Source organism: Haematobia irritans, chromosome 1 (assembly GCF_050003625.1).
Source record: "Haematobia irritans isolate KBUSLIRL chromosome 1, ASM5000362v1, whole genome shotgun sequence".
In the NCBI taxonomy this organism is placed as follows: Eukaryota; Metazoa; Arthropoda; class Insecta; order Diptera; family Muscidae; genus Haematobia; species Haematobia irritans.
In genome coordinates, this window is record NC_134397.1 from 158,299,915 (window position 1) to 158,314,476 (window position 14,562).

Sequence of the window (14,562 nt, forward strand, 5' to 3'; positions counted from 1 at the left end):
GTCTAAATTTTATTTCTATAGAAAATTTTGTCAAAATTTTATTTCTATAGAACATTTTGTCAAAATCTTATTTCTATGGAAAATTTTATCAAAATTTTATTTTTGTAGAAAATTTTGTCAAAATTTTATTTCTGTAGAAAAATTTGTCAGAATTTTATTTTTATAGAAAACTTTGTCAAAATTTTATTTCTACAAAAAATTTTGTCAAAATTTTATTTCTACAAAAAATTTTGTCAAAATTTTATTTCTATAGAAAATTTTATCAAAATTTTATTTTTGTAGAAAACTTTGTGAATAATTCAGCTGGCGGCTGATTTTAACAATAGCACCGTGGTGGGTGTAGTAGCGAAAATGGTTGGGGGTTTAAGATCGCACAAAGGGGAAGAGAGGAAACCAATAGCGAAGCAATCCCAATAAGGGCTCCAATATCCCAATCGTAATGTGCAGAGTTATTCAAAGGGAAATCAAAAAAAAACCAACCCAATTGTTAAGGTAGTTCAAGTTGTATATTTTTATTTTTAAGTGATCCTCACCAATAGCGATCCCAAATGTAAGTGACCGTTCTACTCAACATTTTAGTGTTTGGTAACTTATGTTTCAATTTTACAAATATTTCTTATTTTTGACATTTCGATTATTTTGATAGATAATTCACAATGGTTCTAGTTACCAAGTTTCATTTTTCCTTCTCACGAATTCAGATATATAATTCACAATTCAATAAGTTGTTACAGAACTAGTGTTTAATTTAAATTTAAATCTCAAGTAAACGTTTAAAGATAATGTCCAAAAATTTCATTTTTGGACATGGCGCCCGCCTTGCACTTGTGCAACGTTATGTGAGCTGCAGAGAACAGCGGCTAAAGACTTGATTGCTTCAGATAATATTCTCGTATCTGGCTGCGTTGCTGTAGCAGTTGTGTTTTTCTTGGGTTTCCTTTGCTTTCTTTGTGTTCGTGCCGCATTAGGGTGAAGTAAAGTGTGATGGTGACGTTGACATTTGAAGCAAGTTTTCCTCGATGTGCAAGAACCAAGTGTGTGACTTTGTGCTAGACAATTGACACAGTATTTAAACTTTTCTACCACAGCTCTTCTCTCTTTGGAGGTCATTTTCAAAAACCTTTTACAGCTTCGAATGGAATGGTAGTCATAGCACAATTTACATTTGTAGACTTCAGAGCCTTTATGTTTCGGATACGATCTGGAAGTATTGTTATTTTATTTTTATTTATGTTTATGTTATTTTTTTTATAATTTCAAGCAAGTTTTTATTCTTGTGCCCTATGGTTGTTGTCTAAAATTGGCAAAACACAAAGTTTTACAATGGGTCTAGTTATGATCCCTGTGGAGGTACGAACATCCGCCACTCGGACTCTACTATCTGTTCCCGGATGTGTGTCAACGATTCGACCTAAGCGCCATTCACTTGGGGGTAGCATATCGTCTATCACTACTACCATGTCACCGGCCTGAAGGTTGGGAGATGGATTTTTCCATTTGTAACGTTTATGGAGTGACTTGAGGTAGTCAGTTTTCCATCTAATCGCAAACTGATGGTGAAGGGCTTTCATTTTTTCCCAGCGATTGATGAGAGATAGATTCTGGGAAATGGTTTCGGGAAAAGACAGGATGGGGCTGCCTTTCAAAAAGTGGCCTGGTGTCAAAGCGGTCAAATCGGATGGATCTTCAGAGAGGGCTGAAAGTGGTCTGGAGTTTAGAACACCTTCAATTCTGGCTAAGAGTGTTGCCATTTGTTCAAAGTCAAATTTATGGGATCCGGAAATTCTTTTGAAATGATATTTAAAACTTTTAACAGCGGACTCCCATAGTCCACCCATATGTGGCGCATGAGGTGGGATGAAACTCCACTCAAATCCATGTGTTATATATCGTTGAGCTATGTCAGTGGACGCGGTTTTTAAAAATCTAGAAAATTCTCGAAGTAATCTTCTACTAGCCCCCAGAAAGTTCCGTCCGTTGTCGGACACAACTTTGTGGGGCAAACCACGCCTTCCAATGAATCGGGCGAATGACGCCTCAAATGCCGAAGAAGATAGTTCGGAGCATATTTCTAAATGGATCGCCTTTGTTGCGAAACACACAAATACAACCACGTAACCTTTTACTGTTGGAGAATTTCTAACAGCTGAACATTTAAGCTCATATGGGCCAGCAAAATCTATACCGGTTGTATGAAAAGGCGGTGTAAGTGTGCATCGTTCGGGGGGCAGAGGTGCCATAACTTGGGAACAGGATTTCTTTTTAAATATAGCACATGTTTTGCATTTATGAATTATGCTTTTGATATTGGGCTTTAATCGAGATATGTAAAACTCGGTCTGAACGAGCCTACACATCTGATTGCATTCACCGTGAAAGAGAATTATGTGTATGTGCTGAAGATACAATTGGCAGAAATGTGACTTTCCCGGCAAGATCATGGGATAGCGTTCGCTATAAGAAAGTGAGGAATTAACCAAGCGACCATTTACGCGTAATATCTTATCCTGATCTAAAAAGGGGTTTAGCGGTTTCAAGGCGCTCTTATTAGGAATAATTGTGTTTTCTAAAAGAGAATTGTACTCCGCTTCAAAATAAGTTTTTTGACAAACCATAATGAGGCGGGATTTAACAAACTTTAATTCCTCTTGCGAAAGATTAAGTGTGGTTGGTACCAACGAGAAGTTCATGCGACATCGGTTGTAGAACCGAAATACATAGCAAAGTGTTCTCAATGCCTTGTGATATGAGGAAAATCGTGCTAATATGTCAGGTTCCGATATAGACGCAGAGAGGGATGTATTCCTTTTCCCTATATCTGGTGTTTCTAAAGGATTTCGCCTAGGCCACGATGACGCCGGTCTAGTCAACCATGGTGGACCTTGCCACCACAACAAGTTTGTCACCAAATCTTGTGGTCTGCAACCTCTTGTCCCAAGATCGGCCGGGTTGCTACTTGTGGGCACGTGGGCCCATATGGCATTAGGAGCTAGTTCATGGATTTGGGCGACACGATTAGCCACATAGGTTTCCCAATTCCATGGAGGTTTAGAAAGCCACCCTAGGACTATTGAAGAGTCCGTCCATAAGTATATACCATTAAATTTGAAATCAAAAGTATTAGTAACATAGTGCACTAATTTGGCAAGTAGGACCGCCCCGTTTAACTCCAATCTAGGCAAACAGATAGTCTTAAGGGGAGCTACTTTGCTCTTAGCCATAAAAAGATTGCAAAATACAACCGACTTTGAAGTCTCGCACCTGATATAAATGCATGCGGCATAAGCTGACTTAGAGGCATCGGAGAACCCATGAAGTTGAATTGAGTCTGTGGGAGTATATTGAAGCCAGCGTTGGATGTTCAGTTTTTCTATGTGCGCGAAATCCGAAACCATATTATCCCAACATCGTATTGATTCTAAACCAATGTTCTCATCCCACCCCAATTTATCCAGCCAAAGCTGTTGCATGAGTATCTTTGCCTTCACTATAACCGGTGTAATCCAACCGGCTGGATCAAAAAGCTGGGCAATTTTCGATAAAATACCCCTTTTTGTCTTAGTTGCACTTGGAGTTGTGAATGTATAAGTGAACGTATCTCTGAGAGCATTCCACTTGATTCCTAACGTTTTTGTTGAGCTGGTTTCCTGAAACCGCAGGAAATCCAAGTCATAAAGATCATCGGGTTCTAATCTCCTTAAAACCTCGGGACAGTTAGCTGTAATTTTCTTGAGAGGGAACCCAGCAGACAGAAGTGCCTGCTTTAGGGATAGAAGACTATGGGTGGTTTCTTCAATGGTAAACCCTCCTGACAGAATGTCGTCAACGTATGTCTCTTTCTTTAATATAGTACTTATCTCCGGTAAGTCCGATTCAATTGATGAGGCAAGTTCCAACAGTGTCCTTATCGCAAGGAATGGCGCGCAGTTGATTCCAAACGTTACAGTCTTGAGTTGATAATCCGATATCCTGCCATTCGGGTGTGCGCGAAAAACTATTTTCTGATAAGGTCTATCCCGTGGGTCTACTAAAATTTGGCGGTACATTTTTTGTATGTCACCGCTATATACGTATTTATATTTCCTCCAATTCAGAACAATGGATGTCAAGTCAGACTGTAAAGTTGGACCAGTGTAAAGAGTGTCGTTCAGTGAATATCCCGAGTCAGTTTTTCGGGATGCGTTGAACACTACTCTTACCTTAGTCGTTTTGTGATCGGGTCTTACCACAGCGTGATGTGGTAAATAGAATGACTCACATTTCTTTCCGTTAACCACTTCTTCGGAAGACGATGCTTCCATGTGGTCAAGGGAAAGATATTCATTCAAAACAGAGTTGTACTGCGTTCGTAAGCTGGGATCCCTGTTTAATGAACGTTCCATGCTTGCATACTGCCCGATTGCCAGATGCCTAGACGGTCCCAAATACACAGACTTTGGAAAATCTTTCCTAAAAGGAAGTCTTACCATGTACCTTCCGTCAGACTGACGTGTTGTCGTGCGTCTATAAAACTCTTCGCAAAAGTCATCTTCTGCAGTACTTTGGTTAAAAAATGGGATTTCCTCTTGTTCCCAAAACTTGCGGAGAAGTTTATCCAGAGAGGAATTTTCAGAAAACCCAACGGTTGACGTGAAGGACTGAACTTTCGTGGAAATGGGTCCGCTAAGGACCCAGCCGAACACCGTATTATAGGCCGAAGCAATTCCACATATATTTCTTTTAATTCCTTCCAAATTTAGAAACCGCTCTGAGTCATTTCCCAGAATAATATCTATCTGTGTTGATTTGTTAAAGTTTGGGTCCGCCAAATCAAGTTCTTGAAGGCTTGACTTGGCGATATCCGGTAACTCAAATGAAATAGACGGTAACAATTTCGTCAGCTTCGGTAGGACTATGGCGTTAACCGAAAAACGGACATTGTATCTTTTGGCGAACAGGAAAAAATCACATTCCCTATCGGAATTTTGCGTATAACCACCGATACCTACTATCTCAAACCTCGACTTACGATACGGAATCTGGAGACGGTCCCTTATCCTCTCGGATACAAAAGTGCGTTGGGATCCTGGGTCTATTAGAGCCCGAACGGTAAAAAGCTCTCCACGCAAGTCAATTTGTACCAACGCAGTGCGCAATAGAACCGTATCCAAATTCGACGAAAAATTTGCCTGTATTTGGGCTTGCTTAGATGTTGAGGGCGAATAATCTAAACTGTCCTGTTCACTAAGATCCTTCTCCTCCTTTCCACCCAGTGGGGAGTCCTGGGAATCATAAACCGGCCCCTCCTTTTGTTTGGGCCTTATATGGAGTAAGGTGTGATGTGTCCGATGACAAATAGCGCAAGTGCTTTTACTTTTGCACTTGTATCTAATGTGGCCTATGGAAAGGCAATTATTACAGTATTTGTTTTTGGCAACAACATTCAAGCGCTCTTGAACATTTAATTTACGAAAAGCAGGGCAAATTCTAAGACTGTGGTTTTCATTGCAGATTTTACATTCTTTATCAAGCTTTTCTTGGGAATGATATGTTTGGATTTTTGAGTTCGAGGAGTGTGACCCACTGTGTCGCTCTCTTGTCGATTTGATACTCGAAAGCCTTTCTACAATCTCATGGCGATTACATAAAAATTCGTTCATTTGAGACCACTTCGGTAATTCCCTATGACACTTTAGTGACTGTTCCCAAAAGGACAAAGTCTCATCTGGCAATTTCGTCGATATGAGATATATTAAAATGGGATCCCAACCTTCAGTGCTCACATCAAGAGATTTAAGTGTAGCCAAGCAATCATTGACTGTACATTGAATTCTTTGAAGCGTGTCACTATTTTCGATCTTTGCCACATTTATATTAAACAAAGTTTTGAGCTGGTTGTCTACCAGTACCCTTTTATTTTCATATCTGCTCCTAAGAGCGGCCCACGCTATGTCAAAGTTTTCATCGCATAATGGGTATCTCTTGACAATTGCCCCCGCACTATCTCTCGTCTTATTTCTAAGATGATAGAGTTTCTGAGCACTGGTGAGCTTGGGATGGTTGATATAGACCGCCGTGAACATGTCACGGAATGACGGCCATTCTTCATACCCTCCCTTAAAGACCTCCGTATCGCATGGAGGCACCTTTATAGCAATTTCGCTACTTTGAGGGCTAAAGCCGTTAAAATTTTGAAGATTTTGGCCATTTAAGGAAGGCGATGGTCTTCGTATCGTGACATTTTGGTTCTGAGCCAATCTGCTCGAGCCAAGAAACTCCAATATGGTCGAACGGACGGTATAGTAGGCCTCAGAAGATACGTTATAGTTGACCAGAGCGGCTGCTTTAAATTCCCTGGAATCTCTCGCTTCAGGAGATAAAACTAATTTCTCGAAAGATTGATTCAATTTATCCCACTTATGCTCAAGATCTTCAAGTTTTACCCCAAGAATAGCATCTGTCTGGTCCGTTATTTCCCCATCTTCAAAGTTCGAACAGAAATTTTGTAAATGTTCGCAATCGAAAAGAAATTTCTGATGTAGTGGTGACGAGCAAATACCTTCGGATAAACCCGAAATACTCTGCTTCTCAGGTGGATCCGACATTGAAATTGATCAGAATCAATGCAATGCAAAAATCAAGAACCAAATCTTTACGTCTATGAACACGCTAATACGGTTTCCTAAACCCAATATTTAAGCCAAGGTCACAAGGCTCCCGTGTACTGCAATCGAATGTATCAACTATGACCCAAAATTATCAGACTACTGAGCTGAAGAACGAAATGTGTATTAAAAGCAATAACCAACCCAATAAACTGGGTTGTTGTGAATTTTGGATTTAAATAAAACTCAATAAATTTGAATCAAAACAAAGCAACGATAAGCCAACCGAGGTGAGAATCCTCTCCTCGCTCTCAGTTCACGACAGATAATTGTGCGGAGAAATGGTAATAAAAATAGGATGAAGTCGGTAGCAATAAATTGGGGTTTTAATGAAACGCGATAAAATTGTAAACCAAAACAAAGGTAATGAGGTAAATGACGTGGAAATTATTATTCTCTTTCCAAGCCAGTAGCAAAACTTAAGCGAAACAATAATTCCCATATGGATGTAATGCCGCCAATGAGTTCTCGTTATAATAGCGACTAATCAGGTGGTTATTATTCGCCTGTACACTCGATAAGGATGCAGTTTAACACAATTTCTCCGATGCCGTTAACTACAGGTTAAAGGCAAGGCTACACTAAACTACTGTATGTAAAATTAATTCCAATGATTTTATACCAAAGGTTGTATATTAACAAAAAAAAGGTGTATAAAAAATGCTCAGTTCGTCGGCGTAGTTCAATTAATTGAACGCTCCTTCCATATAGAAGCTGTAATTTGACTTTACGTTGCGGTGTAAATAACTTAAATGAATTGTTATAAAATCGATGCGAGTTGTTTATGCAGTCATATTCATGTAAATGGAAATTTGTATTAAACCAATTTTAATTGGTCTGCGGTGTATCCCATATAAATAAATTTCCGATCACGACATCATATCGAAACGCAATTTGTGTCTACTTCCTTCCTTAAGCACATATTAATTAAATTAACCAACTAGGTTTGCGGTGTTATTCATTTAACCGAAATCTTATAAAGGGATCAATAGCAATAAATTGACTTGGGTCATAACGCGGTAAATTCCAATTAAATGAAATAATTATAATAAACCTAATTTTGCGGGGTTATTCATCTAAACAAGAATTGGTAGAGGGGGCAATAATTCGATGTAACATCATCGTGCGGTAAAATCATTTGAAGTGAAATTTTATGACAGTCGTCTCGATCAATAATAATTTAAATTAGTTTTCCACTTCATAAAAAATGGATGTAGCAATGGACTGTATGACTTTCTTTTCCTTTTTCCTCCATTTGACTAAATATTGATCATTCTTCCTTCAGTTGTTTAGTTGAGATTTTATTGTCTCATTTCAATACCTTCTTCTTCTTGGAATATATTGGAAATTGTGCTTAACTCTACATGTAGGCATTATCATTTCATTCCAGTGATGCACAGATACTCAGATATTGACCTTAGATTTAGAGCGAGGCACATAAAGAACTAACGAAAACTCGTTATATATTTCTGACAGTTGTCTTGCACTATTTGTCGTTATTACTCTTCAAGCCTATGAACATACAAAATTTTTTCTCTCCTTTGCACTCGAGCAATGTGAATTATCGGTATTTACCTTACTCACACCGCACTTTAAATTTTATAGCGGTACTTTCTTGACGAAATACAAAAAAAAAATCTTGTCTTCTGGGTTACCGTTATAAGAAAAAAAATGTGATTTTTAAATAACAATACGGGTTATGTACTCACTTTTTTCATCGAGTTTAAACACCTAATTTGCGTAACTGTAATCCAACTAGAAAATTCCCATATGAAGCGTAAATATAATCCCACTAGCAAATTGTCGAAGTTTTTTGCATTATAACTCAAAATGCGTTGATTCAAATGTTCTCACACAAATCTTCAGATTGTTCCTTAAATTCGTTTTGTGATTTACGTAACCCGAGTCACTTCAGGACTTTTTTTTTTCTATTTCCTCAAAGCACTTTCTGACAATAAATGCCCTTCTTCCCTCGCATAAAAGTTGTTAATTTACTTTGACACTAGGCACAATTTTAGACAACACTTGCTTATTTTTACGGTGCGAAATTTTGCGGTTTTTATGAGTTAAAATTTGAATTTTGGAGTTTCTGTTCTCCTTTTCATACTAATAAATAATCACCCGCGAGTGGCCATCACTTACCGCTTCCGAGTTAGACTAATGGTATCTATCATTTTCAGTTGTTTTTTACCTCATGATTGGAGTTCCAGTGGTGAGTTCCAAATTTTTCCAACGTCACTGCTTCTTCACTTTCGTAAGGACCATGAATAATTCAGCTGGCGGCTGATTTTAACAATAGCACCGTGGTGGGTGTAGTAGCGAAAATGGTTGGGGGTTTAAGATCGCACAAAGGGGAAGAGAGGAAACCAATAGCGAAGCAATCCCAATAAGGGCTCCAATATCCCAATCGTAATGTGCAGAGTTATTCAAAGGGAAATCAAAAAAAAACCAACCCAATTGTTAAGGTAGTTCAAGTTGTATATTTTTATTTTTAAGTGATCCTCACCAATAGCGATCCCAAATGTAAGTGACCGTTCTACTCAACATTTTAGTGTTTGGTAACTTATGTTTCAATTTTACAAATATTTCTTATTTTTGACATTTCGATTATTTTGATAGATAATTCACAATGGTTCTAGTTACCAAGTTTCATTTTTCCTTCTCACGAATTCAGATATATAATTCACAATTCAATAAGTTGTTACAGAACTAGTGTTTAATTTAAATTTAAATCTCAAGTAAACGTTTAAAGATAATGTCCAAAAATTTCATTTTTGGACACTTTGTCAAAACTATATTTCTGTAAAAATATTTGTCAAATTTTTATTTTAATAGAAAATTTTGTCAAAATTTTATTTCTATAGAAACCTTTGTCAAAATTTTATTTCTATAGAAAATTTGACGGTGGCAATGGAAAAGAGATATGTTTGTACGAATTTATTTCGGCATAAGACGGCTATCATGTAAAACCTTTTTTCGGAAGCTTAAAGTATTGTTTACTTTTGGGTTTAGTGAACTGCCTGAATTTATTCTGATAATTGGTTGATAGTTTTGGTGCAAGTAGAGGATGCTGATGACGAATGTGGTAATTCCGAAAAGTGCGTCCATCCAACCATCTTGCAGTCTATAGGGCTTTGCCCACATAAATTTGACAAACATTATTTTCCTCTGTTGGTTAAGCTACACTTGTAGTTTAGTCAATGCATATTTCTATAGAAAATTTTGTCAAAATTTTATTTCTATAGAAAAATTTGTCAACATTCTATTTCTATAGAAAAATTTGTCAACATTTTATTTCTATAGAAAATTTGGTCAAAATTTTATTTCTGTAGAAAATTTGGTCAAAATTTTATTTCTTTAGAAAATTTGGTCAAAATTTTATTTCTATAGAAAATAACATATGAAATAAAATAGAGAATTTTGTCAAGATTTTATTTCTATAGAAAACTTTTTTAAACATTTTTCTATAGAAAATTTTATCAAAATTTTATTTCTATAGCAAATTTTGTCAAAATTGTATTTCGATAGAAAATTTTGTCAAAATTCTATAGAAAATTTCGTTAAAATTTCATTTCTATAAAAAATATATATAAAGGTTTGTCCCAAATACATACATTTAAATATCACTCGATCTGGGCAGAAATTAATAGACTTCTGTAAAATCTACAGACTCAAAATTTAAGTCGGCTAATGCACTAGGGTGGAACACAATGTTCGTAAAAAATATGAGAAACATTTAAATCTAAAGAAATTTTAATGAAACTTCGCAAAAGTTTATTTATGATTTATCGCTCGATATATATACGTATTAGAAGTTTAGGAAAATTAGAGTCATTTTTACAACTTTCCGACTTAGCAGTGGCGATTTTACAAGGAAAATGTTGGTATTTTGACCATTTTTGTCGAAATCAGAAAAACATATATATGGGATCTATATCTAAATCTGAACCGATTTCAACCAAATTTGGCACGCATAGCTACAATGCTAATTCTACTCCCTGTGCAAAATTTCAATTAAATCGGAGTAAAAGATTGGCCACTGTGGTCATATGAGTGTAAATCGGGCGAATGACATATATGGGAGCTATATCTAAATCTGAACCGATTTGGCTGATATTTTGCATGTTTTTCGAGACTCATAAAATATTCGGATGTACGGAATTTGAGGAAGATCGGTTGATATACACGCCAATTATGACCAGATCGGTGAAAAATATATATGGCAGCTATATCTAAATCTGAACCTAAAATCAATAGGGATCGTCTTTGAGCCGAAACAGGACCCTATACCAAATTTTAGGACAATCGGACTAAAACTGCGAGCTGTACTTTGCACACAAAAATAAACCAACAGACAGACATACGGACATACGGACAGACAGACAGACGGACATCGCTAAATCGACTCAGAATTTAATTCTAAGCCGATCCGTATACTAAAAGGTTGGTCTATGATTACTCCTTCTTGGCGTTACATACAAATGCACAAACTTATTATACCCTGTACCACAGTAGTGGTGAAGAGTATAAATATGGAAAACTCTGGCTTTTGGGACCGTATTAGTCCATATCGGGCGAAAGATATATATGGGAACTATATCTAAATCTGAACCGATTTCAATTAAATTTGGCACACCTGACTATAGTACTCATTTTTCTTCTTGTGCAAAATTTTAAGCAAACTAAAATTTGGCTTCTGGGGCCATATAAGTCCATATCGGGCGAAATATATATATGGGAGCTATATCTAAATCTGAACCGATTTCTTCCGAAATCAAGAGGGTTCTATTCTGAGCCAAAACACATACTTGTGCCAAAATTGAAGTCGATTGGACTAAAACTGCGACCTAGACTTTGATTACACAAATGTGTTCACGGACAGACGGACATGGCTATATCGACTCAGGAGCCCACCCTGAGCATTTTTGCCAAAGACACCATGTGTCTATCTCGTCTCCTTCTGGGTGTTGCAAACATATGTACTAACTTATAATACCCTGTTCCACAGTGTGGCGCAGGGTATGAAAATATATACAGGCTTACGGTGAACGAACATCGTTGAGTCGATTTAAGGTTTGGCCGTGAGTTGTTTTGCCAGAGTGATAAGGTTGGATATATTAGCTTTTTGCGGGCCATTTGTTGAAAAGCACCAAATTTTTAATCTTTTATTTATTTTCCCATGAACACCTGCCCAAGTCCAAAACATTCTCGAGAAAATATTTTGCAGCATGGCATATTTTATGCATTGCCGCCTACGGTTTTTACTAACATATTGCAATCTACGCTATTTCATTTATCACAGAAAGTGCATCTTTGTATTTGTATTCCATTAAAACGAATCCATGGAAAAGTAGACATGGCTACTTCTATTGAATAACAAAATAAAGTGCATAAACTTACCCATAGTTGTTTGGCTTCCGCTGGATCCTTTGGAAGTACTGCAGTTGTTATTGAGCGAATTGAAAAAGTTCGCTGCTCCAGTGCGTCGTAAAATCCAAAACATTTTGCCTTAACAGCTGCTTGGCGTTGGGTGTTGTTATAATGGTTGATATGATTTTATGTCTACACTTTAATTTTCTTCAATCACTTGCTTTTTTATTTCACTTTTCTTCCGTTTAGTATTTTTTTTTCTCCATAGAGTTGCCTTTGGCAAAGTATTATTTATGTTTCTTGTTTCTCTTTTTTTATATTTTATTTTTGTTCATTTTGTATTTGTTATTTAATATTTAACAGAAATTCTTCTGGGTGTTCTCTAAGACAGAAAGAGAAAAATAAAAACTGAAATTTGAAATAAGAATTTATTTAGACACTAAAGAATTGAAGGAGATGTTGACACGTTTGCCCGTAGTTTTTTTACAGGCTAAGGTGTTGGTGTAATTCGTTTTCATTTGTAAATGTAATGTCACGTAGGATGTTGTTTGTTTCCGTTTCCTTCGTTTTATTTATTTACACATATATGTTATGGAGATTAGGGTGGATCAATTTGTAGTTCGAATATGATGAAATTGGGGTCAATGGATATTTTATTATTTATTATTTTCTCACATTAATTAAATTAAATTGGAAACATATAAGTTTATTCATTTGGTGGGTGATAGCTTTTCTGTTCACTTTTTGTCATTTTCTCTTCGTCATTTTCTTACTTCGTTTTATTTATTTACACATATATGTTATGGAGCTTAGGGTGGATCAATTTGTAGTTCGAATATGATGAAATTGGGGTCAATGGATATTTTATTATTTATTATTTTCTCACATTAATTAAATTAAATTGGAAACATATAAGTTTATTCATTTGGTGGGTGATAGCTTTTCTGTTCACTTTTTGTCATTTTCTCTTCGTCATTTTCTTACTTCGTTTTATTTATTTACACATATATGTTATGGAGCTTAGGGTGGATCAATTTGTTGTTCGAATATGATGAAATTGGGGTCAATGGATATTTTATTATTTATTATTATCTCACATTAATTAAATTAAATTGGAAATATATAAGTTTATTCATTTAGTGAGTGATAACTTTTCTGTTCACTTTTTGTCATTTTCTCTTTTGTAAATTATTAATCCTTTGACTACCGATGTCCAATTAGGAGGACATTCGAAAACGACACCAAACTCAAATTCCCCATTTAGTTTCGATTTATTTCTCTATATTATTTTAAAGTAGAGACTTTAATCTAAATAAGTTATAAATATTTTCCATATTGGCAAGCATTAAAATGCGTTTTTATAAACTTATTTAGCAATAAACAAAAAATACGACATTTTGAGACCATTTTTCTACTGCACGTCTCTACTAAATGAACATTCACACAAAAACTATAGCTGATATTAGTTTGGATTCTTTTTGTATTTTTTTTCTAACACTTCGATAAATATTACACGCAAAGAAAAAAAAACGTTTGGAAAACGTGTACCGAAAACGTTTTTCTTTTGTTAGAGTTTTTTGAATTGCTTCGAAAATTTTAAACTTTTATCACCAAAAAAATTCGTTTGTTACAAAATTTTTATTTTTTCAATAAAAAAAGTTATTTTTGAAACAACAACACAGTCCAATTCGTTTATATCAAACACTGTTCTTTTCTGACTTTAGGTCTTTAATAAGACACATTTTACAGTTCAAAATTTAATATACTACAATGTAATGTTGAACATTTTTTCGGAATCTTCCGAACATATCTGGAATATATGTAAAAAAAAAAAACAAAAAAAACTTTGGTCGAAGCAGGGATCGAACCCACGACCCTTGGCATGCAAGTCGGACGTAGCAACCACTGCACCACGGTGCCAAACTAAATGTTTGTTTCTGTTAAATAAACTTTGTTTATTCGGTTCGTGGGCGCCGCAAGCTATGCTATATAAATATAACTTATATGAATATTTATCTATTGATGACCATAGTAGGTACATAGCTCAGTGGTTAGTGTGTTGGCTTACAAAGTGCATGGTCCGCGGTTCGATTCTCCGTCCAGGCGAAAGGTAAAAACAAATTTTAAAAATTTATAAAATCGTATAATTTCTTCTACATTGTTGGTATTACAGGAAAAGGTGTTAAGAACTAAAAAGCATCGTGGATGTGAGAAAGATGTGAGGGAAAATGCAATTAGCAAGAAAACAATGCTTTTTTTGAGTTTGTCCTTATGAAATTGTTTTTACATCATGGAAAAGAATAAACGTTTATCACAAAAAGTATATACTTTTCTCCCAAATACACTTCCTTACAGCGAAAAGCAAATGAGAAACGAACTTTGTTTGTCTAAAATCTCGTTTGGGAGGAAAGAATTATTTTTTTGCGTGTATAGGCCAAATATCGCTTATATTCCTAAAGCCATTTGGTCATAAGTCAAGCATCAAATCAATTGAAGTAGTTCCTCAAATTAAAATATTTTCTATATGCTATTACTACCAGTAAATGTT

At 35.8% G+C, this 14,562-nt stretch overlaps 1 protein-coding gene across 1 annotated transcript; it reads right to left on the bottom strand.

Moving 5' to 3' along the window:
* Positions 1-1,268: 1,268 nt before the first annotated feature.
* Positions 1,269-6,584, bottom strand: LOC142232776 (uncharacterized). The gene has a single exon (XM_075303447.1). The coding sequence runs from the start codon at positions 6,582-6,584 to the stop codon at positions 1,269-1,271; it is 5,316 nt and encodes a 1,771-aa protein (XP_075159562.1).
* Between the last annotated feature and the right edge of the window lie 7,978 nt (positions 6,585-14,562).